The following is a 26,819-nucleotide window of genomic DNA, read 5'->3' as shown; positions in this document are numbered from 1 at the left end:
AATGCAGTCCCAAATGTACCGTTCTCCTGGCAACCTCCAAACCCTGACTCGTCCATCAGATTGCCAGATGGAAAGGCGGGATTCATCACTCCAGAGAAGGTGTCTCCACTGCTCGATAGTCCAGTGGCGATGTGCTTTACACAACTGCATCGCCTTGGTGATGTATGGCTTGGATGCAGCTGCTCGGCCATGGAAACCCATTCCATGAAGCTCTCCTTGTACTGTACTTGAGCTAATCTGAAGGCCACATGAAGTTTGGAGCTCTGTAGCAACTGCAGGAAGTCGGCGACCTCTTTGCACTATGCACCTCAGCATCCTCTGACCCAACTCCATCAGTTTACATGGCCTACCAACTCTTCCATTTCTTATACTAAAGCTGACGGTTGACTGTGGAATATTTAGGAGCCAGGAAATTTCACCACTGGATTATTTGCACAGGTGGCATCCGATGACAGTTCCACACTGGAATTGACTTAGCTCCTCAGAGCGGCCCATTCTTTCACAAATGTTTGTCCAAACAGTCTGCATGCCTAGGTGCTTGGTTTTATACTCCTGTGGCCCGGCCAGGTCATTAGGATTCCTGATTCTCATCATTTGGATGGGGGAGCAAATACTTGTGGGAAAATAGTGTAGTTCTTTGGTGGGTGTCGCATTATGTAAATGAATCCTTGTTTGGCGCTTTTTGAACATATTTATAGGTGGAATAGGTGCGTCTCATTACATGCGTTCTTAGCTTAGTTGGGCCCTATGATTTCCATGTTAACGGAATCGCAAAATTGGCCAGAAAGGGAATTTACTGTTAAACATGAAATCTCACAGAAAGTGGCATAATGTGAATGAAACATGTCATTGTGAGGAGAAGGAATGTTCATACGTAGTATGACGTTTTTCCTCAGCTGACCGCTCAATCTTGGAGGAATCTAAGCACAAACAGTAACCCGCCCTCTCCCGAATGAAACATGTCAAAACGGCGGTGAAAAAAACTTCGAAACTCTTCTCTTATGGAGTGCGAATGCTGCGTGTATCCTGCGTGTATACGACACATGCTGAGGGTGGACTGCCTACCTCTGATTTTGGATGAGTTGCCATTGGCAGTGCAGTGGTTCACATCCAGAGGAATTGTCTTTGCCTACCCTGTCTACACGGACAGTCCCATTATCATGTGTTTATAAGCGGGGCCAAAAAGACGAAATTACTGAATGGGAAACATGGTGTCATTAGTAGCTGTTGACACATTCAGTCCACCGTTTAAAGCAGGGGTCTCAAACTCAATTTACTTGGGGGCCACTGGAGCTAGGGTCTGGGTGAGACTGGGCCGCATCAGGTTTTCCAAAAAAAAACGCATTTATTAAAAACAAAAAAAATTAAAAAAACTTCGCTTTGGTTCCAATTTTCTACAAGAAAAGCTCTGATAAAACATTCCACAGTTCTCAAATATCTTACTTTTTATTTTCTACACAAAATAAGATGAAAAATAAATAAACAAATCAATAATCAGTAATAAATAAATACAATAATAATAATAAAACGGCAAATAATAAAAACCTAAGAAACCACATATAGTTGGTGGGTAGACAAATTATTTTTTCAGATTAAAATGAACAAAGCATTATTAGAGCCCTGTAGACATGACAAAACACGACTATAGTCACATTTATACTCTTTTTATTTACAACATATTGCGCAACTGCAGGGTCTTGAGACACATGCTAACTCGCAAACTTGAGAGCTAGCGACCTAAACGGTAGCCTTCAAGTTATTTCCTCAACTTAAATAGCCAAAAACTTACCACTTCCACACGGATAGGGAGAATAACTATTAACAGTTATTTAACCTTTGACATGAACATGAATCAAACGTAATAATTTTTTCTGGGTACATGATACCATACAGCATCCATATCAAACTTGCGCGGGCCGCACTAACATTAAACTTTCATATCAAGGCGGGGGCCTCAAACTAGTGTCCTGCGGGCCACATTTGGCCCGCGGGCCGCGTGTTTGAGACCGCTGTTTAAAAGGGTGATTCATTCCAGTTTGAGTGCACCTATTTCCCTTATCTTCATGGTATTAAACCTTCTGGCTCTCTGGCTCGCCGATTCTCAGATAACATCATGCAAGCTGGCTTATGGAGGTTAAAAGAAAAAACAGCCCATTTTGTGATGTTGGGCAAATAAAGGCAGTGCTTTCTTTGGCCGCATGAGTCGGCGTGGTGGTGACCTGCAGATAGATGTCAGCTCGCGGGCAAGAAGGCTGCAATAAGTCACCCTGACAGAGTAGCGGGTCTAGCAGCTGTGCCGAACAACGTCCAGGGTCATCTTTATAGCCCTGTCGCCTCATAACCATAATTAAGAAATGGTTAGCGCTGACATTCTTGGCCGAATGCTGAGAAACATCTGCCTCAGGCTGACACGCTTCCATGGGTTCTTGACGAGGGGCCCCGGCGGATTCTGGGAAAGAATAACTTTTTTTTTAATGACAAGCTAGGTTGTTGCATTAAAGGTAATGTTCCTTACAGCTAATGAAATGTTCAGTGTGGCTTCCCCTATGTCCTTTAAAACTCACATTTTCTCTGTGGTTTTCTGTTAACTATAAATAGAAAATCACATATTTTTGCCTTGTAACATAACACATTTAGTTCAGCTGGTGTGAAATACGTGTGTGTTTTTCTTCATTTTTCTCAAGTTGCTGCACCTCCTGTGAAGTTTTGTGGTAGAGACTCATAAGGAAATAAACAATCCAAAAAATTAGCACTTTAGGGACTGTTTACAGGCAGCGTTTTCATGTGAATCAATGTGTTGAAACATCCTGGCATTCCTTGTTTTGTGCCACCATGTTTTGTACCACGCTGTGACGACTTTTATTGTCATGTTTTGTGTTATGACACCCCCTCGCCCCTCCATAAATTAATAATACTGTAGGAAAAGTAAAAAAGAACTACAGTAAAGTCTTGTTATATCGATATTCTCGGGAGTTGGAAAAAATACCGATATAACTGGACTATCCATATATCCGATCCTGCGCCGAACTGCATTAAAAGTGGGCAATAATGCACTCGACATTGTTCTATAGTATAGAACAATGTCGAGCAGCTTAAATCAATCTTTGCTTAAGGATGGAAGTGTGAAAAATAAAGTTGACTGGAAGCAGCCGTTCACCGTGTTTTTTTTTGGTATTGAAATCCTTAAGCAAAGATTGATTTAAGCTGCTTTTGTATCGATATAAGCAGACCAAATTGGCTGGCGGGAGATGAAAAGGGCATCGTAGTAACCGGATTATCATAATAACCGGGTATCGTACTAACGGAACTAATTATATCACAAAAGACTAGAAATTTTCCGGGAAATGAAAATAGTATCGTAATAAGCAGTACTTCGATATAACCGATATCGATATAACAAGACTTTACTGTAGTTACAAATGACACATGAATGGATAACTTAACATTTAACTTTTTTTGCAAAGGGGGGAGGCGAGGAGATGACTTTGAAACCTTTATTTTGTCACAAACACGAGCGAGAATGTCGTAACTGAAGGTGACCCCCTTAAGAGGAAGACCACGGCGGATGGAGGCGGGGTCAGCCTCTGACCTGCACAGCAGGATGCACACGGATCTCTTGCCGAGTCAGTGCTTTGGAAAGAGCCATGAAGTCATGTTCCAGCAGGGGGGTCAAACGGAACTAATTATATCATAAAAGACTAGAAATTTTCCGGGAAATGAAAATAGTATCGTAATAAGTAGTAATTCGTTATAACCGATATCGATATAACGAGACTTTACTGTACTTGCATATGTACTACGTTTTGTGTCATGGCATTTCGTGTCACTCTGTTTTGTGCTACGCTGTGATGACATTTTGTGTCATGATGTTTGTATTATGATGCCCTCCCATAAGTTATTAATACTGTAGAAAAAGAGAACTCGTTACATGCATTTTTTTTGTCATAGCGTTTTGTGTCACAGAATTTTTGTCATGGCGTTTTGTGTCACGATGTTTCTCTAATGATGGACTCCCATAAATTATTAATACTGCAGAAAAAGAGAAGTCGTTACAGGCACATTTTGTGTCATGGCGTTTCATGTTGCATCATTTTGTGTCACCCTGTGATGTGTCACGGTGTTTTGTGTCACGCTGTGATGTGTCACGCCAATTTGTGTCACGGCGTTTCGTGTCGCAACGTTTTGTGTCACACCGTTTTGTGTCATGGCGTTTTGTGTCATGGTATTTTGTGTCACACCGTGATGTGTCACACCGTTTTGTGTCACACCGTGATGTGTCATGGCGTTTTGTGTCACCTTTTTGTGTCATGGTGTTATCTGTCACACCGTTTTGTGTCTTGGCGTTTTGTGTCATGGTATTTTGTGTCACACAACGTGATGTGTCACACCGTTTTGTGTCATGGCATTTGTGTCATGGTATTTTGTGTCACACCGTGATGTGTCACACTGTTTTGTGTCACACCGTGATGTGTCATGGCGTTTTGTGTCACACCTTTTTGTGTCATGGCGTTGTCTGTCACTCCGTTTTGTGTCACACCGTGATGTGTCACGCTGTTTCGTGTCACATCGTTTTGTGTCATGGTGGTTTGCGTCACACTGTGATGTGTCATGGTGTTGTGTGTCCCACCTTTTTGTGTCATGGCGTTTTGTGTCATGGTATTTTGTGTCACACCGTGATGTGTCACACCGTTTTGTGTCACACCGTGATGTGTCATGGCGTTTTGTGTCACACCTTTTTGTGTCATGGCGTTGTCTGTCACTCCGTTTTGTGTCACACCGTGATGTGTCACGCTGTTTCGTGTCACATCGTTTTGTGTCATGGTGGTTTGCGTCACACTGTGATGTGTCATGGTGTTGTGCGTCATAGTGTTGTGTGTCACGGTGTTTTGTGTCATGGTGTTGTCTGTCACACCATTTTGTGTCATGGTATTTTGTGTCACACCGTGATGTGTCATGGTGTTTTGTGTCACACTTTTTTGTGTCATGCCATTTTCTGTCACACGGTTTTATGTCACACCGCTTTGTGTCACACCGTTTTGTGTCATGGTGTTGTGTGTCATGCCGTTTTGTGTCACACCGTGATTTGTCATAGTGTTTTGTGTCATGGTGTTGTGTGTCATGGTGTTGTGTCTAATGGCGTTTTGTGTCACACCATGATGTGTCATAGTGTTTTGTGTCATGGTGTTGTGTGTTATGGTTTTGTGTGTAATGGCGTTTTGTGTCACACCGTGATGTGTCATGGAGTTTTGTGTCACACCGTGATGTGTCATGGAGTTTTGTGTCATGGTGTTGTATGTCATGTGTCACACTGTGATGATGAAATGTTGAGATATTGGAGAAATCATCCCTAGCTTCATGTTTAGGGATGAAAATAGCATTTTAGAGAATCTAAATCTAGCGGATCTTTTATGAAATGACAATTTTCGAATAAGCCCATCTCTCCCTCCCTTGCAACGCCCCTTCCAGGGTAGAAGAAAAACATATTTTATATGCGTTCTGCACACACTATGCGTGACTTAGGTGTTCGTTTAGGAATAAGTTCTGACTTCCAGTAAAACCGGACATTGTCACAGGAATGGAAATCAATACATTTGGACAACATGGGCTTGGCATGTGGTTATGGTTTCTATTCTTGCTGAAGTTTAGGCTGACTTGTCATCAGCCTCTGCGGGCCGTGCTAATCAGTACACAACACAGCAATAAAGCTCCTTGGTTTTCCATCACACACAAACACACCAATGCAAGCAGACTCAACACAAACACGCTCCGGGACTTCCTGTGTTTCGCAGCCCCTCGTAAAAAGCACCCAGATGTGAGCAGCTGAGCGACAACGCTACGGCTCAAGACAGAGGCGCATTGTTGCGCGGCAGAGCAAACGCCTGAACACGCAGGCACCAGACACCCCCCCCTTTGCTGTGCACGTGCAGCTTTCCAGGCACGGGTCATCGGGGTGACTCGTCTAGCGGCTCTACTCTCCCAGCCCGCAGAGGATGCAACGGCACGGGGAGGAGGTGCAAGGAGGCGAAGTTAGGCAGTGAGATCATCTGGTCCTGTCTCCAAATGTGCTTGTTTGCTCGCCCGCCCCCCCTCCCATTCAGCTCCTGTGACAAAGAAAACATCGCACACGCTCCAGGTCTCTCAGGCGCCACCTCCGATGTCATGTTTGGTCTCTTTAGTGAGAGAAAATACTGTATCCATTACCTGTCCCACCGAACGCCAAGCTGAGGTCTGCGTGCGCTCTGGGTTGTTAGAACTTGGACATCGACGCCTCAATCCGGGCTGGTTTTCCAACCTTGAGAGGAAAAACTGACCAATTTCTCTTGGGATGAGTTGCTAAACCATGAAGAGAAAAAGACAATTGCACACAAAACTATTTGCTCTAATTTATCGCCTTGTCGGCATTGAGACGCAAGCCAGGCGAAAAGTAACTTTGGCCAAGGAGCGTCAATGGAATACGTCTGGAAGAATTAAGGAGGTCTTTTTTGACAGTGAATTACACATTTGCCCATGACACTGAAGCGTGTGCAGTTATTTTGAGTCTCTGGCTCCGGTGGAGTCAAACCAGTGGGTGGCAAACCTGGAGGATCTGGTGATCCGTTTATGTTTATGTTATTATCATGTTATGACGTGATCCGTCATAACATAAACCGTCATAACATAAACCGTCATAACAAGAAACGTCATAACATGAAACGTCATAACATGAAACGTCATAACATGAAACGTCATAACATGAAACGTCATAACATGAAACATCATAACATAAACCGTCATAACATGAAACATCATAACATGAAACGTCATAACATGAAACGTCATAACATGAAACGTCCTAACATGAAACATCATAACATAAACCGTCATAACATGAAACGTCATAACATGAAACGTCATAACATGAAACATCATAACATAAACCGTCATAACATGAAACGTCATAACATGAAACGTCATAACATGAAACATCATAACATGAACCGTCATTACATGAAATGTCATAACATGAAATGTCATAACATGAAATGTTATAACATGAAATGTCATAACATTAAAACGTCATAACATAAACCGTCATAACATAAACCGTCATAACATAAACCGTCATTACATGAAATGTCATAACATGAAATGTCATAACATGAAATGTTATAACATGAAATGTCATAACATTAAAACGTCATAACATAAACCGTCATAACATAAACCGTCATAACATAAACCGTCATAACATGAAATGTCATAATATGAAACGTCATAACATGAAATGTCATAACATGAAATGTCATAACATAAACCGTCATAACATGAAACATCATAACATGAAACATCATAACATTAAAACGTCATAACATGAAACGTCATAACATTAAAACGTCATAACATGAAACGTCATAACATGAAATGTCATAATATGAGACATCATAGTAAATCGTCATAACATGAAACGTCATAACATGAAACATAACATAAACCGTCATAACATAAACTGTCATAACATAAACCATCATAACATGAAACATCATAACATAAACCGTCATAACATGAAACATAACATGAAACGTCATAACATAAACCGTCATAACATGAAACATAACATGAAACGTCATAACATGAAACATCATAACATGAAACGTCATAACATGAAAAGCCGTAACATGAAACGTCATAACATGAAACGTCATAACATAAACCATCATAACATGAAACATCATAACATGAAACGTCATAACATGAAATGTCATAACATGAAACGTCATAACATAAACCATCATAACATGAAACATCATAACATGAAATGTCATAACAAAGTAGCTTTGGCCAAGGAGCGTCAATGGAATACGTCTGGAAGAATTAAGGAGGTCTTTTTTGACAGTGAATTACACCTTTGCCCATGACACTGAAACGTGTGCAGTTATTTTGACTCTTTGTCTCTGGCTCCGGTGGAGTCAAACCAGTGGGTGGCAAACCTGGAGGATCTGGTTTGATGCTCACCCATTCCCCCTCCGCCCCTCTGCATGCCAGAAATGCTAACGAAAGAGACATAAACAGATGGTGGGGAGAAGAAATAGGATGTATGGGGAGCGAGAGAGAGGAAATGAATGTTGAACTTGCGATTAGGATTTTCAAAGGCTGAAAGTTGAACGCAGGAATGCATAGGAAGAAAGGAAGGCAAACATACGCGGACTAAAGGACAATGCACAGGCATCCCCTGAAGCCCACATGAAAGGCAAAAGAGACGAGGATACTATGGAATGCTATTCATGTCTTTGAAATACATTGAATGCTAAAGTATCTCCCCAAAGTCATAGAACCCTCACCCTCATTTCAGCGACCGTTTTAGTCTTCTGAGTGAAGGGAGCTTTGAGGTCTCAGGGAAGATGGTCATCCAGATGTTGGTTGACCGTAGCCTCACCACCGCCAAGAGACCACTCCAACTGCACCCCATGCATGCATTTGAATGCACCATTCACCCACGGCCATCACCTGACGTTGCAGCTCTTGCAAATGATCCGTACACAATTCCTGGAAAATGAAAACAACCCAGTTCATTCCATGGCCAGTATATTCGACATGTCACAGCGTCTTCGGTATTTGAGACTGCCCCCAAACTTCACATTTTGGAGTGGCCCAACCGAAGACGCTCTAATAATCCTACTGTCTAATCTGCATCTTCATATGGCACATCTAATAATCACATGGATGGATTATGGATTATTCTGAATGACCACTAACACCGATTTAGACATACAGTAAAGTCTCGTTATATCGATATTGTCGGGAGTCGGAAAAAATATCGATATAACCGGACTGTCGATATATCTTATCCTGCGCCGAACTGCATTAAAAATGGGCAATAATGCACTCGACATTGTTCTATAGTATAGAACAATGTCGAGCAGCTTAAATCAATCTTTGCTTAAGGATTTCAATACCAAAAAAGAACATGGCGAACGGCTGCTTCCAGTCAACTTTATTTTTCACACTTCCACCACCAGAGCACACACACCGATTCCCGCACTTCCTGGTTCACAGGTCATGCTCAACCCGCCCCACATAGCTGGCCAAACACATGCCTGCAACAGAAGAACCAACGAACGCCAGCATGTACATATGAAAAACAGTGATTATTGCAAGCGATAAAAAGATATCTGAATACAACACAATTAAATACATGTATTTGTACGCTTGTGTCTTCGTTGGAATAGGTGTGTATGCTATGTCAGTTGGTTTTTCTGTTGCAGGCATGTGTTTGGCCAGCTATGTGGGGCGGGTTGAGCATGACCTGTGAACCAGGAAGTGCGGGAATTGGTGTGTGTGCTGCGCTCTGGTGGTGGAAGTGTGAAAAATAAAGTTGACTGGAAGCAGCCGTTGGCCGTGTTCTTTTTTGGTATTGAAATCCTTAAGCAAAGATTGATTTAAGCTGCTTTTGTATCGATATAAGCAGACCAAATTGGCTGGCGGGAGATGAAAAGGGCATCGCAGTAACCGGATTATCATAATAACCGGGTATCGTACTAACGGAACTAATTATATCATAAAAGGCTAGAAATTTGCCGGGAAAAGAAAATAGTATCGTAATAAGCAGTAATTCGTTATAACCGATATCGATATAACGAGACTTTACTGTATTTCCAAACAATGTTTGAGAGAGATGTTGGCATAGAAAAGGTTTCACACCTTTCAGTTCAACTCATAAGAAATGAGAGTAACAACAAAAATGTTGTATTTACATATTTTTGGAGTCTATATTGATACAAGCTTGTGTTTTTTGGCCTGGTTCCCAACAGCCACTGAGGATTTGTGGACGTATGAATCTTTACGGTGGTCTTGTCAGCAGAATCCTGCTTCACATCAGAATCAGAATCATATCTCTTGTCGGCGATTTTTCTTCTTTTTTTTTTTTTTACCTCCCGTTATATCAGGGCCTCCTCCCTCTCCGTGCAAATTCCTGGCTGACGGCAGCATCCAGCAGGTTCAACTTATGGTTGACTTCTGGTCTGCTGGATAGAATTCATGTCGTGTGGACTAAGCAAGAGTTGCTGTGGAAACACTCGTGTTGTGTTGTACATCATTAACGTTCCTTTTGGAACTGCTTTTATTGAGGGGCAGGAAGTCATCCCGTTTCTACAACGGTGCTGTAAGTCCAATGTAGTGTAAGATGCAACATACACCTGGGAGTGTGTTGTGACATGAAATGTCATAACATGGAACACTGTAACATGTGCGGTGTCTTTTGTCACTTTTCACTTTCATTTGCGTTGAGAAAGAAAGAAGAGTCTGCCACACAGTTCGGCGACATTATGAAAAAAAGCGAAAAGCGGCATCCAAACACAAAACTACTTCTTTTATTCTGTCTGCTCACACTTGGGAAGGGAAGGGAAAGAAGTGAACTTAAATGTGATGTGTATTGGTCCGCCTACATATTCTTTCATGACTAGTTCTTTCTTTTTGGACAGTTTATCATTTATGGGAGTGCATGTGTTTTAACATGAAATGCCGTAACATGAAATGCCGTAACATGAAATGCCGATGTATTCTTCCACAAGCAGTTCTCTTTTTTGACAGTTTTAATCATTTATAGGCATGCATTGTAACATGAAAGTCTGCAACAAGAAATGCACTAACATGAAACACTGTAACATGAAACATCAACATGAAATGTCATAACATGAAACGTCATAACACAAACCGTCATTACATAAACCGTCATAACATAAACCGTCATAACATAAACCGTCAAAACATAAACCGTCATAACATGAAACGTCATAACATGAAACATCATAACATGAAACGTCATAACATGAAACATCATAACATGAACCGTCATAACATGAAACGTCATAACATGAAACATCATAACATGAACCGTCATAACATGAAACGACATAACATGAAACATCATAACATGAAACGACAACATGAAACGTCATAACAAACTGTCATTACATGAAACGTCATAACATGAAATGTCATAACATCAGACGTCATAACATAAATCGTCATAACATGAAATGTCATAACATGAAATGTCATAACATGAACCGTCATAACATGAACCGTCATAACATAAAACGTCCTAACATGAAACATCATAACATGAACTGTCATAACATGAAACGACATAACATGAAACGTCATAACATGAAACGTCATAACATAAACCGTCATTACATGAAATGTCATAACATGAAATGTCATAACATGAGACGTCATAACATGAAATGTCATAACATGAGACGTCATAACATAAATCGTCACAACATGAAACGTCATAACATGAAACGTCATAACATGAAATGTCATAACATGAAATGTCATAACATGAAACGTCATAACATGAAACGTCATAACATAAACCATCATAACATGAAACGTCATAACATACACCGTCATAACATGAAACGTCATAACATAAACCGACATAACATGAAACATCATAACATAAACCGTCATAACATGAAACGTCATAACATGAAACGTCATAACATGAAACGTCATAACATAAACCGACATAACATGAAATGTCATAGCATGAAATGTCATAACATGAGACATCATAACATAAATCGTCATAACATGTGAAACATCATAACATGAAATGTCATAACATGAAACGTGGAGTGGTTTGGACCCATGGTTGCTCAGCGTTTTCTCCATGTTGAGCAGTTAACCATGTCTCATTTCACTTTCTCTTTTTGTCCAGTATTACTCATTCATGGGAGTGACCTGTACCACGAAACGTCATAACACAAACAAGGCTGTCTGTAGTCAAATTGGACTAACTACCATACAAAAGTACAATAAACCCTCAAACGGAAGAGATGCCACCCTTCATTTCTTTGGATTTTGAATACATCTTCCTGAAAATGAGTAATAAGTTTTATAAAATCATCCTATTTGTTGACTTATTGTTATTTTTCTTCTTTACCCCCACAGTTCAGTCATGTAATGTCAGATGCATGAATGGAGGCAGTTGTGCTGAGGACTCGTGTTCCTGCCCCAAAGGCTACACGGGCAACCACTGTGGACAACGTGAGTGCAAACACAAGCACACACAGCACCTGAGTGTGTGTGTATGATTATACAGTATTACGGTACTATGAGTCCGACCATGACCATTATGATGTAATTACCAATCTAATCCAATTATGTGGCCGTCATAATATAATCATTTCATATTATCATTTATGGTGCAAAAATGCAGACTCTGCCTATCAAGTACATTATCACTTTCATCATTTGAGGCATGGTGAAGTCATTGTTTTTGGGTTTTCTTCAGCTGTGTGCGAGAATGGCTGCCAGAACGGCGGGCGATGCATCGGCCCCAACAGATGCGCCTGTGTCTACGGCTTTACAGGCCCTCAGTGTGAGAGAGGTAAGATCATTCACCTGATGCTGCTATTCAAATCAGTATGATTTTGTGAGGAATGAGAAGGAAAATCTGTGCTTCTATTAAGACTCTTGCAATTCTACACACACCAAATTCCATGACAAGCTACCTGGCCCACATACAGAACATATCATCAGCAATGTAAGAAATATTATGTCTGCAGGCGAAGGGCTTATTATTGTCCTAAAATGAATGGACCCCTCAAATCTGTCCATTTTATATTAATTACAGCCTACAAATTCTTTTGACAACACCCAGGCAAACATCAATCTATCTGAGAGGGACACCAGGCCTTCAGATAAGACACAGAACAAAGTGCAAGTCTGCCTTATTTGTGGTTTATTATCGTTCCAAGCTTTAACTGTGGTTATGTGTCATGTTCTTATCAGCAGATTTATTCTATTAATGCTGACTTCAGTGCCTGCTGAGGCAGATGACTTCATGCAGACAGACAGGCAGACAGACAGATAGAGGGTGTGTGTGCACCGAGCTTTGAGTGGAAGCATGTGAGCGTGATGGCGGAGGCGACTGTACGATGCACGAAGCATGAGAAGTGGTAGCTCATAGTGATTTCATGGAGACAAATTGTAACTCTTCTATTGGAAGGCCCATGTGTATTGATGGAGTACCTATGACGGCCTCATTGGGAAAAAAATAGAATAAACAATAAACAATACATTTGTGAGAATGAAGTCATAAATTCACATTAAAAAAGTTATAATATTACAAGAATAAAGTTACATGTTTGCAGGATGAAGTCGTAAATAAAGCAGTAAATTTAAAAGAAAAAAGTAACACATTTACAAGGAAAAAAGTCATACATTTATGTGAAAAAACTCTGTAATATTACAAGGATAAACTTTATGTAACAGAGCCAGCTATAAAAAAGGGGAGATTATGTGACTTTTGGCCTTGGAGAAAAAAAAAGTCTTAATGTTATGAGTGTCGGAAAATTTAAAAAGTCAGAAAAAAAGTCAGAAATTTATGAGAAAAAAGTGTTATGATTAAAAATAGGTGGAATAATACAAGAATAAACCTGTACATTTATTAGAAATAAAGTCATACATTTAGGGGAAAAAAGTTGTAATGCTATGAGAATAAAGTCGGAAATTTACAAGAAAAAAAAGTCGGAAATTTGCAAGAATAAAGTTGTACATTTATGAAAAAAAAATAATTTATAAGCATAAATTTATAATAAAAAGTCAGAATAATACAAGAATAAACCTGTACATTTATGAGAAAAAAAGTCATGCATGAAGGTCACGTGGGGCAGGACACCACGGGAGTATTCGTGGCATTGAATCGTCATGATCTAATTTAATTTTAATCATCAGCCATGGCGTATGAGCATGTAGTTTATGGACCACACACAAAAAACACGGTATGCAAAACAAGTACAGGTGGAACCTTGGTTAGCGTCATTAATCCATTCCAGAAGGTCAGACTCACCAAAACATACTCTAACCAAATAATTTCCCCCCATTTGCTATTTACTGGTAATTGATCACTGAAGTTTGGATTATGCTTCTGTGTGGTCACTATGTTGCACGCTCTTGCAGCTCTTTGACACAGTTGAGCGTGTGATGTTCATTTGTGTGCCAAAATTCTAGGGCCGCTGTTTTGCATTAAGTCAACTAAGCGAGGATACATGACACTCGTTGGCTATTTAGCTTGTTAGCTTCCTTGACTGAATGAGTTCTTTCTCCAGTTCAATAGTGTTTCTTACTGTCTTTATCAAATCGCGATGTTGTATGTTAACCGAGACAGTGCAGTACAATGCACGAAGCATGAGAAGTGGTAGCTCATAGTGATTTCATGGAGACAAATTGTAACTTTTCTATTGGAAGGCCCGGGTGTATTGATGGAGTACATAAAGAATAGACAATACATTTGTGAGAATTAAGTCATAAATTCACAAGACAAAAGTTATAACATTACGAGAATAAAGTTATGTGTATGTTAACCGAGACAGTGCAGAAAAAAGGGAGGAAAAATTTGGGCAAAGCATGAAAACTGGGACTGTACTATTGACCGTACAATGAAAACTTAATTGGCGTCATTAATCCATACCAGAAGGTCCTACTCTAACCAAAACATACCTTAACCAAATCATTTTTCCCCATAAAAAAATCCAAGTTTTCAGAAAGCCCATGTTCTGAGAACATTTTTTTTCTTTTTAAAATTATTTTACAATTGTAGTTTTACATCCAGAAAACAATTAAATGTTGAATGCAAGGGACTAATGAACATTTAAGCTTACTTTTACCTTCATTGAAGACGTGACTGTTGTCAAAGGCAAGATGTGGCAGTGAGATCAACATGGACTCCACCTTCCTGTTTTGCTATGAGTTATGTATGAGGTATGTTATGAACATAAAAGTGACTGTAGGGGTGTTATTTCCAGCTTGCATGTCACAAAAGTCTGTAAAAAAAATACAACACCGGTCCTTTTCTTAAGTATCGGTTCCAACATCGCTTAAGCAGCGGTATTGGATCAACCCTACATGTGTTGGACTGTACAGGTGTACCTAATATTGTGGCTGCAATGTCAACTCGAGTGGTAGCAGCGAGCAATAAAATCTCATTCCGAGGGACCTTTGGCAACAAAAACACACAAGCAAAGATTTTACAGTGTTCCCCTCCAATACGGACGCAGGGTGTTTGCCTTCTTCTGGGTTTTGTGGACACAGCTGGGGAGTCCATTTTTATTTGTTCTCCATCCATCCACCCATCCCCTCTTCTCTTTTCTTCCCTTCCTTACATCAGGAAATGTTCGCGACCACGCCACAAAGAAAGTCTATGCCGTCCTGTGGGCTTGTAGGGGAATTGGGGTGGGGGTGGGGGCATCAGGGGGGCCAGGCGTTATTTTTTGCCAGATGTCTCTAAGGTTCCCTCTGACACACTCAACCCCCCTAAATGTTGTATTTTCCAAGAAAACACGACCCTGCTGTTTCATGGAAGAAGAAAAGGGTGCGTGGACAACACAAAAGGTAGAGATGATGAAGTGGCAACACAAGTTGGGAGGAAACACAACAAACAAAGACGAGGGCGCAGCAGATGGGAAGCAAACGTCTTTTCCACACAACCTGCGTGCTCCTTGAAAGGGAACGAAGAGAAGACAGATGAGCTGTTCTAAATGGCTAACGCCGACCTTTCTTGTGACCTTCACAGCAGGAGGAGAGGCCTCGGAAAGATGATTTACCTACTTCTTCTTGAGGGGACCAACTTTCTTTTTGAAAGAAAAACAGTGGTGACCCCATTTACAGTAGACATAGGATGTATTTCATAATGCATGACAGCAACACAACTAACCTTAAAATGGCATTTATGTTTTTTTTTATCTGCACGTCTTAAAGACATACTGCACTTGTCAGTACATTACATCTTTAATGCAGTCAGTCTTTCCCCAAACAAAACAAAATAGATATGGCACTATGCATTGGCCCTTCATCAACACAATGTAATGGGACTGTCTGCCAAAGGTGCTCATTGTTCCAACTCAGTAAATGACATCAGAACTGGGCTTCTAGGTCACAGCATAAGAAGATGTAGCAGGAAGGACCAGTGTTGCTAACGGATACTTATATCCATAGCATAGCATATTAATTCCGCCCTCGTTTGTAGTGGTTAATTGGTTCCCGACCCAACTGTGAAAAGTAAATTTTCGCAACATATGTAGGATTCGACATTAATAAATGGATTACTTTCAAAGAGCATAGAAAAGCTGTGTAAATACAGTTTTTACCATTTATTAATAAATAATACATAAATAGGGCGGCACGGCGGTCTAGTGGTTAGCGCGCAGAACTCACAGCGAGTAGACCACTCTCGGCCATCTCCGTGTGGAGTTTGCATGTTCTCCCCGTGCATGCGTGGGTTTTCTCCGGGTACTCCGGTTTCCTCCCACATTCCAAAAACATGCTAGGTTAATTGGCCACTCCAAATTGTCCATAGGTATGAATGTGAGTGTGAATGGTTGTTTGTCTATATGTGCCCTGTCCAGGGTGTACCCCGCCTCTCACCTAAAGACAGCTGGAATAGGCTCCAGGCTCCCGCGACCCTCGTGAGGAAAAGCGGTAGAAAATGAATGAATGAATGAATGAATAATACATAAATAACACTCCTATGACTGGTACTCATGGTTTACAAAATTAAGCTAACCAGTTAGCCTTGAATGTATATATTTCATCTACAATTATAGCCACAAACTTACCACTTCCACACAAATTGTGAGGAAAACTTTTTTCACTCTATTGTGTTGGATATGCTATGGCTGACTTCATGCAGGTCATGTAAGCTAATGTCTCAATGCTTTGTGTGATCCCTGCCGCCTAGTGGCAAAAATACTACCTATCACTTGTATTTCGATATGTTCTGATGAATAATAGACTGTAGTACCGCCTACCACAAAACAAGCAATTATTTATTCTGAACAAAAATACAATATCGGGAGGGAAGACTGTGTTGTTCGAAATGTGCAGCAATAACACAAAAAAGGGTTGTTTTACATCAAAATAACACGTAATTTACAAATATAAACCTTATAATATAAACTTCCATGTCCTCCTTGCTGTTGAGTGTGTTTTTCCATGCCAAAGATCCATGCAGAGATCTTGTCAAATACACTTCTGCCATCTTGTCGCCGTCGATAATAAACAAATCACACGATAAATCAAATTAAGTAAGTGCCATGTATCTTCCTTGTCTACAAACAGTCAGGAAGATAGAACAAGATATAGAACAACGGCATGAATGGAGTGAGCCCTTTTGTTAGTCATACAGTCTCTTTGTCTCAGTGGGTGGAGGCGTGGTCTTTAGCATACACACACAGTGTAACATAGTAGAAATGAAATGAATAGATAGCAAAATATTGTCATTTATTCTAACCAACACGTCCTTAGAGTTGTTCATAAGGTGTGTGAAGAACATGACGTTTTTCGCGAATAGAAAACAGAAAAAGAAAAGGAAGTAAGCCCTCTTGGCTTTTTCTGCATTTTCCCATTCATTACAAAGTCCTAGTTTCTCCCCAGTGTAGCAAATAGTGTGTAGAGAGAAAAAACAACATTCCCACGGACTAAATGATGTGATGTACTTCCAGATTATAAATTGTATGGCACTGGACACCCGCGCATAATGAGGGCCCCCAGTACAGGAAACCTCATAAATCAGTGTGGAAACACGATCAAGTGTTTTAAACGAGACACACTGTGAATGAAAACACAAATTTATGCAGTACTGCTGTATATTGTACCTTTATTAAGTAACAAAGTAAAGTATAATAATAAGAGCACATTTAAAAGGCCTTTCCACATGGATTATTACATAGATAAATACGTCATTTGTCTTTGATACAAATAGATAAAAATTAAACCTGTCAGTGAATTTTGCCCATCATCCCCAATCCCATTTTAAGCGAGAGGCGGGGTACACCCTGGACTGGTCGCCAGCCAATCACAGGGCACATATAGACAAACAACCATTCACACTCACATTCATACCTATGGACAATTTGGAGTCGACAATTAACCTAGCATGTTTTTGGAATGTGGGAGGAAACCGGAGTACCTGGAGAAAACCCACACATGCACGAGGAGAACATGCAAACTCTACACAGAGATGCCCGAGGATGGAATTGAACCCTGGTCTCCTAGCTGTGCGGTCTGCAGTCTAACCACTAGTCCGCCGTGCCGCCCCATAACAATGTTAATAACGATAAATGTTGTTGTAGCTTGGTTAATGTGCAGGTCAATTCATGTCAGTGCTTCTGAAAGAGTCGGGTGGGCCCCCTTGGGGGCGGGCCCCCTGGGGGCGGGCCCAAGAGGCAAGTAGTATTTTCAAGTAGTAGTACAAATGTTTTGTACTCAACATGCAATCTGACTCTTGAATACCCTTGGATCCTTCACTGCTCTCCATTTTGCGGCATTTTCCTGGTTTCAGTTTCAATTTGGCGGTGCATGTGTTTGTTGTGCCGTTTATCTGCTGATATAAACAAACATTGTTGCTCTAAAATAGCACACACGGTACCGATGCATCATGTGCAAGTATTGTGAGATTTAATCCAAGACGTGGCATAAACAAACCAGATGGTATTTTGGATGCTAAACAAATGGGCAAATCGTGTTGAACGAGTCCCGAGTTTCAGGTAGTTTGTGACTTCACAATGAGCCGGACGTCCGTATACGGGCGTGCCCTGGTACAAATTGTTTAAGCTGTTAGGTGTACAAGCTGAGTCGGACCAATCACAACAGACCGTTTTGGAAATCCATGGAAATACAGCTGGAATAGGTGCAGATTCTGGAAGATCTATAAAGCTTTCTAGGGTTATTGTGTGTAGCTGCTCTATAGGAGCTCATTACAAAGGGTTGGAAATAAGCAAGGAAGGAATACTTTGAGGCCCTTCTCAATCCCACTGACATACCATAGAGGAAGCAGAGTCTGAGGACACATATGCGGACAGTGCCATCACTGTGGCTGAGGTATCTGGGGTGGTTAAGACGCTCCTCAGTGGCAAAGCTCCTGGGGTGGACGAGTTCCGCCTAGAATTCCTCAAGGCTCTGGATGTTGAGGGACTGTCTTGGCTGACACGTCTCTTCAACATTGCATGGAAGTCGGGAACAGTACCTTTGGATTGGCAGACCGGGGTGGTGGTCCCCCTCTTTAAGAAGGGTGACCGGAGGGTGTGTTCCAACTACAGGGGGACCACACTCCTCAGCCTCCCTGGGAAAGTCTATTCCAGGGTGCTGGAGAGAAGGGTACGACCGTTGGCCAAACCTCTGATACAAGAGGTCCAATGCGGTTTTCGTCCTGGTCGTGGAACACTGGACCAGCTCTACACCCTCACGAGGGTGCATGGGAGTTTGCCCAACCAGTCTACATGTGCTTTGTGGACCTGGAAAAGGCATTCGACCGTGTCCCTTCATAGCGTCCTTTGGGGGGTGCTCCGGGAGTACTGGATTGGTGGCGCGTTACTACGTGCTATCCGGTCCTTGTACAAACGGGGCAGGAGTCTGGTTCGCATTGCCAGTAGTAAGTCGAGCCTGTTTCCGGTAAACGTTGGCCTCCGCCAAGGCTGCCCTTTGTCACCGATTCTGTTCACAATTTTCATGGACAGAATTTCTAGGCGCAGCCAAGGTGTTGAGGGAGTCCAGTTCGGCTATTTGCAGATGATGTGGTTTTTATGGCTTCTTTGGGCTGCGACCTTCAGCGTTTACTGGGACGGATGGATGGAAATGAGCATAATAGGTCCCCTTTAACAGAAGTACCACTGTACTTGATTTAAAAATAAAGAACATGTTCTATGCGTGGGAGATGTTGATGTAGCCTCAGACTCCGTCGTGTTGCCATTGTTGTTCCTGTTTAGCTCCATTCCATTGTGAGGGCACATTTCCCTCCCTAAACACACCAAAATAACTGTCATACAGTAGATGGATTGAAAAAAAAAAATTCCCTTGCACAATAGATGAAAGGGTGGATAAGTGTTTAAGTTGATCCGTGTTTCCTGTTCGGGTTCAGTGCACCGCTGAAGGCTTTTCTCATCTATCCACTCTCACTTGAGTACACAAGGTTGTACTCAATGCCAGGGAAGGAGAGATGGAAGGCTAATGGCTGCGATAAGAAACGCTGCTACGCTCGGAGTAAGAAAAAACGCTAAACACACACATGCAAACAAGCAAACGCACACACTCCACTCATTTATTTATACGAGTGAGCGGAAACGAGACGATGCAATCAGAGTTTTTGCAAGACGTGACACACACACACATACACACACATACACACTAAACAGGTGCGATACATTACATTTAGGCTGAGGCCAAATTACCAGCTGTACAAAGTCTAGAAACCGCATCCGGTTTGAAATGAAATACACACACACAAGGATTTTATTCAACGTCTGTATAAATGATAATGACTTCATCATGGATTCCATTCAATCAACTCATATTTCATCTTTCTTATCATCCCAGTTCTGCTTTCTTGGGAGTTTTGGGAATTATTAATAACCCTCACAATGCTTCACGTTTCCAGCTACTTGGGTTAGCGCCCCAGTCGGCTTTACGATCACACAGCTGGACAGCAACGATGGGAAGTTCCAGACGGGATTCTTGTTCTCACTCCAACCTTGAGACAAATTTATCCTGCTTTAATCCAACTTTCATGTGCGCATTAGAGCATCGCATTCATTAATGTTACCGTCTACGAGCGGCTGGCTAATCTGTTCTGAACAATCAAGGTGAAAGTTCATTGCTGCATCATCCGTCTAAATCCGGCAAACTCTGGCCTGGATTGGCCTAGATTGCTGCAAGCCTTTATAGGACTGTAAGTGTTAAATCGAAACCTCATGGATGAGACCTGGAAAGGTCTGGAGAGCATTTTTGGACGCTAACTAGACAAAATTGTTTCCCCATGTTGGATTGTTCTCATGTCCTGAGATGCCTGAGCTCATGCTGTAAAGTGTCCACTCGATGTACGTACGTCCAGATGGGGAAATGTACGCGTAATAAATGCATCCGTGACACGCCACCGCCACCGCATTCACACAAATGCGTGTATGCCCGTGTGTCAAATGAAGAACACATGGCTTTTTTATTAGCTTCGGGAGAAAGCTGTGTTATTTCTGTATTTAGCTCCGCACTCAGATACTACATGGCTTCCTGTGTGTGTGTTTGTGTGTGTTTGTGTGTAAAGGAGAGAAACAATCAATCACACACATCACCACAGTTGGCTGATGTTACTTTTTCCTTCATTCGTCCCAGTTAGCCTACTTTTACTTCATTGTGGGTGGCATAGTGGTTGAAAATGTTCTTGGACCCTGATGCCTTGTCATCACTGTGAGTATTGTGAGACCAATTATGATTTGGAACGTACTGATGGCATTCCTGTTACCAGCTGTAAGTCAGTAAAAGCCGAGTCTTTATCAAGTGCCCGTGAGTGAGTGAAACTCGAGTCTTTGTTGAGTACCCATGAGTCAGTGATCATCCAGTCTCCATCAAGCTGTAATTGAGTATAATTCTATGTCAAGTACCTGTGAGCCAGTGATCTTCGAGTCTTCATCCAGCCATCCGTAAGTGAAACTGTAGTCTTTGTTAAGTACCCATGAGTCAGTGATACTCGAGTCTTACTCTTCGTCAAGCCAATATTCAGTGAAACTTCAGTCTTTGTCGAGTACGTGTGAGTCATTGAAACTCGAGTTTTTGTTGAACACAGATGAGTTTTCATCAAACCATATATGTCAGTGAACTTTCTGTCTTTGTCAAGTATTTGAATTTCCGTCAAGCCGTCAGTCAGTGAAACTTGAGTCCTTGTCAAGTACCCATTAATCAGGTGTCCAGGTGTCGTCCCCACACATGCCCCAAGATCTGACTGAACAGGATCAGGGCCGTGTATCCCATGTTGAACTAGACCAGAAACTGGGTGAAAACCAGGTGTCGTCCCCACACATGCCGTAGAACTGACTGCACAGGATCAGGGCCATATATCCCATGCTCAAGTAGACCAAAAACTGTGTGAAAACCAGGTGTCGTCCCCACACATGCGCTAGAACGGACTGAACAGGATCAGGGCCATGTATCCCATGCTGAACTACAACAAAAACTGTGAAAACCAGGTGTCGTCCCCACACATGCCCTAGAACGGACTGAACAGGATCAGGGCCATGTATGCCATGCTGAACTAGACCAAAAACTGGGTGAAATCCAGGTGTCGTCCCCACACATTCCCTAGAATGGACTGAACAGGATCAGGGCCATGTATGCAATGCTGAACTAGACTAAAAACTGTGTGAAAACCAGGTGTCGTCCCCACACATGCCCTAGATCTGACTGAACAGGATCAGGGCCGTGTATCCCATGTTGAACTAGACCAGAAACTGGGTGAAAACCAGGTGTCGTCCCCACACATGCCGTAGAACTGACTGCACAGGATCAGGGTCATATATCCCATGCTCAAGTAGACCAAAAACTGTGTGAAAACCAGGTGTCGTCCCCACACATGCGCTAGAACGGACTGAACAGGATCAGGGCCATGTATGCCATGTTGAACTAGACCAAAACCTGGGTGAAAACCAGGTGTCGTCCCCACACATGCCCTAGAACTGACTGAACAGGATCAGGGCCATGTATCCCATGCTGAACTAGACTAAAAACTGTGTGAAAACCAGGTGTCGTCCCCACACATGCCCTAGATCTGACTGAACAGGATCAGGGCCGTGTATCCCATGTTGAACTACACCAGAAACTGGGTGAAAACCAGGTGTCGTCCCCACACATGCCGTAGAACTGACTGCACAGGATCAGGGCCATATATCCCATGCTCAAGTAGACCAAAAACTGTGTGAAAACCAGGTGTCGTCCCCACACATGCGCTAGAACGGACTGAACAGGATCAGGGCCATGTATCCCATGCTGAACTACAACAAAAACTGTGAAAACCAGGTGTCGTCCTCACACATGCCCTAGAACGGACTGAACAGGATCAGGGCCATGTATGCCATGCTGAACTAGACCAAAAACTGGGTGAAATCCAGGTGTCGTCCCCACACATTCCCTAGAATGGACTGAACAGGATCAGGGCCATGTATGCCATGCTGAACTAGACCAAAAACTGGGTGAAATCCAGGTGTCGTCCCCACACATTCCCTAGAACGGACTGAACAGGATCAGGGCCATGTATGCCATGCTGAACTACAACAAAAACTGGGTGAAATCCAGGTGTCGTCCCCACACATTCCCTAGAATGGACTGAACAGGATCAGGGCCATGTATCCCATGCTGAACTAGACCAAAACCTGGGTGAAAACCAGGTGTCGTCCCCACACATGCCCTAGAACTCACTGAACAGGAGCAGGGCCATGTATCCCATGCTGAACTAGACCAAAAACTGGGTGAAAACAAGGTGTCGTCCGCACACATGCCCTAGAACTGACTGAACAGGATCAGGGCCATGTATCCCATGCTGAACTAGACTAAAAACTGTGTGAAAACCAGGTGTCGTCCCCACACATGCCCTAGAACGGACTGAACAGGATCAGGGCCGTGTATCCCATGCTGAACTAGACCAAAAACTGTGTGAAAACCAGGTGTCGTCCCCACACATTCCCTAGAATGGACTGAACAGGATCAGGGCCATGTATCCCATGCTGAACTAGACCAAAACCTGGGTGAAAACCAGGTGTCGTCCCCACACATGCCCTAGAACTGACTGAACAGGATCAGGGCCATGTATCCCATGTTGAACTAGACCAAAAACTGGGTGAAAACCAGGTGTCGTCCCCACATATGCCCTAGAACTGACTGAACAGGAGCAGGGCCATGTATCCCATGCTCAAGTAGACCAAAAACTGTGTGAAAACCAGGTGTCGTCCCCACACATGCCCTAGAACTGACTGAACAGGATCAAGGCCATGTATTCCATGTTGAACTAGACCAAAAACTGGGTGAAAACCAGGTGTCGTCCCCACACATGCCCTAGAACGGACTGAACAGAAGCAGGGCCGTGTATGCCATGCTGAACTAGACCAAAAACTGTGTGAAAACCAGGTTGTCGTCCCCACACATTCCCTAGAATGGACTGAACAGGATCAAGGCCATGTATTCCATGTTGAACTAGACCAAAAACTGTGTGAAAACCAGGTTGTCGTCCCCACACATGCGCTAGAACGGACTGAACAGGATCAGGGCCATGTATCCCATGCTGAACTAGACCAAAAACTTGGTGAAAACCAGGTTGTTGTCCCCACACATGCCCTAGAATGGGCCGAACAGGATCAGGGCCATAGCATACGGATGGACGGATTTCATTATGATTAATGCATTTCTCTTATGCAATCTGCCTAAAGCCTCATGAGAACAGGCTCAGTAGAGCATTATTGGGAGACGTCCCTTGGAAAGATCAAACAGAGCCCAATGGGCAGGCAGGAAATCCCAAAGTAGACCAAGACAAGACAAGGAGGGGGTGAGCGATGCAACTTTCATTAGCCATAGACACTTTGACCTACTTCTTCTCTTGTTTTTCTGTGCCTCCTATCGTTTCTTTTTTTTCTCGCATATGTGATCACTTTTCATGTAGCACCGGGAGCTGCTCTGGGCGAATAAGTGTGATTTATCTCTCCATCTCAGACCTGAACGCACCACTCTCTCACACCCCACTGTCCAAACTGCCAAGCGTGCAGTCTCACTTTCATATTCACGCTGTCAATCCCATTGTTTCCAATGAAGGCCGTGTTTGCTCTGGCGCTCCGGTTGCAATTTCTCCTGTAAGGGGCTCCGTGTGATTGAAGGCATGGTTTCCGAATGAGATCATTTTGACTTTACGTAAATTATCTGCACTGTTGATGAAAATACTGTGTGAAGAAGCAGACACATTAAAGATGCATTGCTCTCAAGCACACATGCTTAACTTTCACTTCTACACAAACTTAACTTTGACTTTCTAGAGGGGCGAGGCTACTGCTTTATATATGGCTCTTCATCTGTCTTCCTCGTCGATGTTAGCATCCAGCACTGTAACCAAATACAGTCATGGAAAAAATGATTACATCGCTTTGTTCCCTCAGTTTCTTGTTAATTTTAACGCCGGGCACAACTAAATGTACCTTTGTTTGGACAAATGTAACGATGAACACAAATAGCTCATAAGAGGCTCATTTTTTGGCAGTACAATGCTATAGCTACTGCAGTAAGAACTTTCTGTGGAAGTTGCTCGATATCAGCTCTAAAATGAAACCTTATGAGCTATTTTGGATTTTGGAATCGTTGCACCTCTAATCAAGCATTTGTGAGTTGTGTCTTTTTGTAATTTCCTTGAAGTAGAGATGAAGTCCATCCATCCATCCATTTTCTATACCGCTTATCATCAGGGTCGCAGGCATGCTGGAGCCTATCCCAGCTGTCTTTGGGCGAGAGGCGGGGTCCACCCTGGACTGGTGGCCAGCCAATCACAGGACACATATACTAGACAAACAACCATTCACACTCACATTCATACCTATGGACAATTTGGAGTCACCAATTAACCTAGCATGTTTTTGGAATGTGGGAGGAAACCGGAGTACCCGGAGAAAACCCACGCATGCACGGGGAGAACATGCAAACTCCACACAGAGATTGAACCTGGGTCTTCTAGCTGTGTGGCCTTGCCCTAAACACTCCACCACCGTGCAGGGAGATGATGTAATCTTCAATATTTGTCCAGTTCCTCGATATCTTTGTCAACAAATAACTTGGTGTGGATTTTGCAGTTCTTCCCTTGTTCCGGAAGTTGTGTCCTTTTTTTTTTGCCAATGTAGACTTTTGTTCTTTCCAGCTTCCTTCTCTGCCTCAGCAAGGTTTTTAACACGGCAGGTGTGGTGGTTTTGTTCCTTCCAGACATCGGATGTAGTGTGTCGATGTTGACATTCACATCCATGCCCTTTTGATTGTGTGTCGCAGAAGATGCATTGTCCCATTGTGGCATTCAAGTCCCATTGGGACGTGTGTCATATCTTTTCATTAAATGCTACGACTGTTCAGGTCCAGGTTGAAGAAGGTCATCGGAATGTTCAGCATAGCGTAGCGGCCGTTGCAGTCCTGTGGCTCACAGGAACAACATGCACTCTGATAAGATTGGTCAAGCTGCTACCAACACCAGTATTGTTCTTGTTAGGTCTCGGTGAAAGCTGCTACTTGTAAGTGCTTCTCTCTGCAAGCCAATTCTTGATCTAAAGCAACTTAAAACAATAAAAGAGAGGATTTGTTTCAAGGTCAATGAGTGAGTCATGTTGTTAAAACCGTGCTGTGATACGCTGCCAAAGATCCATGACTCAACCCAAGTGTCTCCTAAAATAATCCTCCCCCAAAGTACCAGATGTGGTCACTGGAATGACTCAAGAGTGTTATCATAATTGAATCAAATGTCCGCCATTAACCGATCCTGTCTGCTCTCCTCAACAGACTACAGGACTGGGCCATGCTTCACGCAGGTGAACAACCAGATGTGTCAGGGCCAGCTCAGTGGAATCGTGTGCACCAAGACGCTCTGCTGTGCCACCATCGGGCGAGCCTGGGGTCATCCTTGCGAGCAGTGCCCGGCCCAGCCCCATCCGTGCAGACGGGGCTTCATTCCCAACATCCGCACCGGAGCCTGCCAAGGTCAGGATCTGTTTCAACAATACAAACATGACTCAGGGGTGCATGCTTCAGCATCCTTATAGTGGTATCAACACATCTGGGGGGTGTTTACATCCACACGGCAGACTCAATGCTTGAGAAAAAACAGTTATTGTAACACTTTTTCAACATTTAGACAGCCTGGGTTGGGAAACTGGACAGCAAAAAGTTCAGGGGGGGCCAAAGTGTATCTGGCAGCTGTTCTGCAAATTAGGTTGCAGAAAGTTTGTTACCAGAATAAAGTACAAATATTATTATTATTAGCCGATATCTGATATTAT

General features: G+C 42.6%; 1 protein-coding gene and 1 long non-coding RNA gene across 2 annotated transcripts in view; one reads left to right on the top strand and one right to left on the bottom strand.

Annotated features, from left to right (window-relative positions):
- LOC144898373 (uncharacterized) overlaps positions 1-26,819 on the bottom strand; it is a 205,986-nt gene that overhangs the window by 5,283 nt on the left and 173,884 nt on the right. The gene's annotated exons all lie outside the window — the stretch shown is intronic.
- The window catches only part of fbn3 (fibrillin 3), a 127,467-nt gene that overhangs the window by 31,422 nt on the left and 69,226 nt on the right, over positions 1-26,819 (top strand). Inside the window, exons 5-7 of the mRNA XM_058073253.2 lie at positions 11,941-12,036; positions 12,284-12,379; positions 26,323-26,520. Of these exons, the coding sequence (XP_057929236.2) occupies positions 11,941-12,036; positions 12,284-12,379; positions 26,323-26,520 (390 nt within the window). The remainder of the gene's footprint in view (positions 1-11,940; positions 12,037-12,283; positions 12,380-26,322; positions 26,521-26,819) is intronic.

Source organism: Doryrhamphus excisus, linkage group LG4 (assembly GCF_037039965.1).
Source record: "Doryrhamphus excisus strain RoL-2023G ecotype Guam linkage group LG4, RoL_Dexc_Guam_v1.1, whole genome shotgun sequence".
NCBI lineage: Eukaryota > Metazoa > Chordata > Actinopteri > Syngnathiformes > Syngnathidae > Doryrhamphus > Doryrhamphus excisus.
Note: the sequence above shows the minus strand (reverse complement) of the source record. Positions and strands in the feature narration are given on the sequence as shown.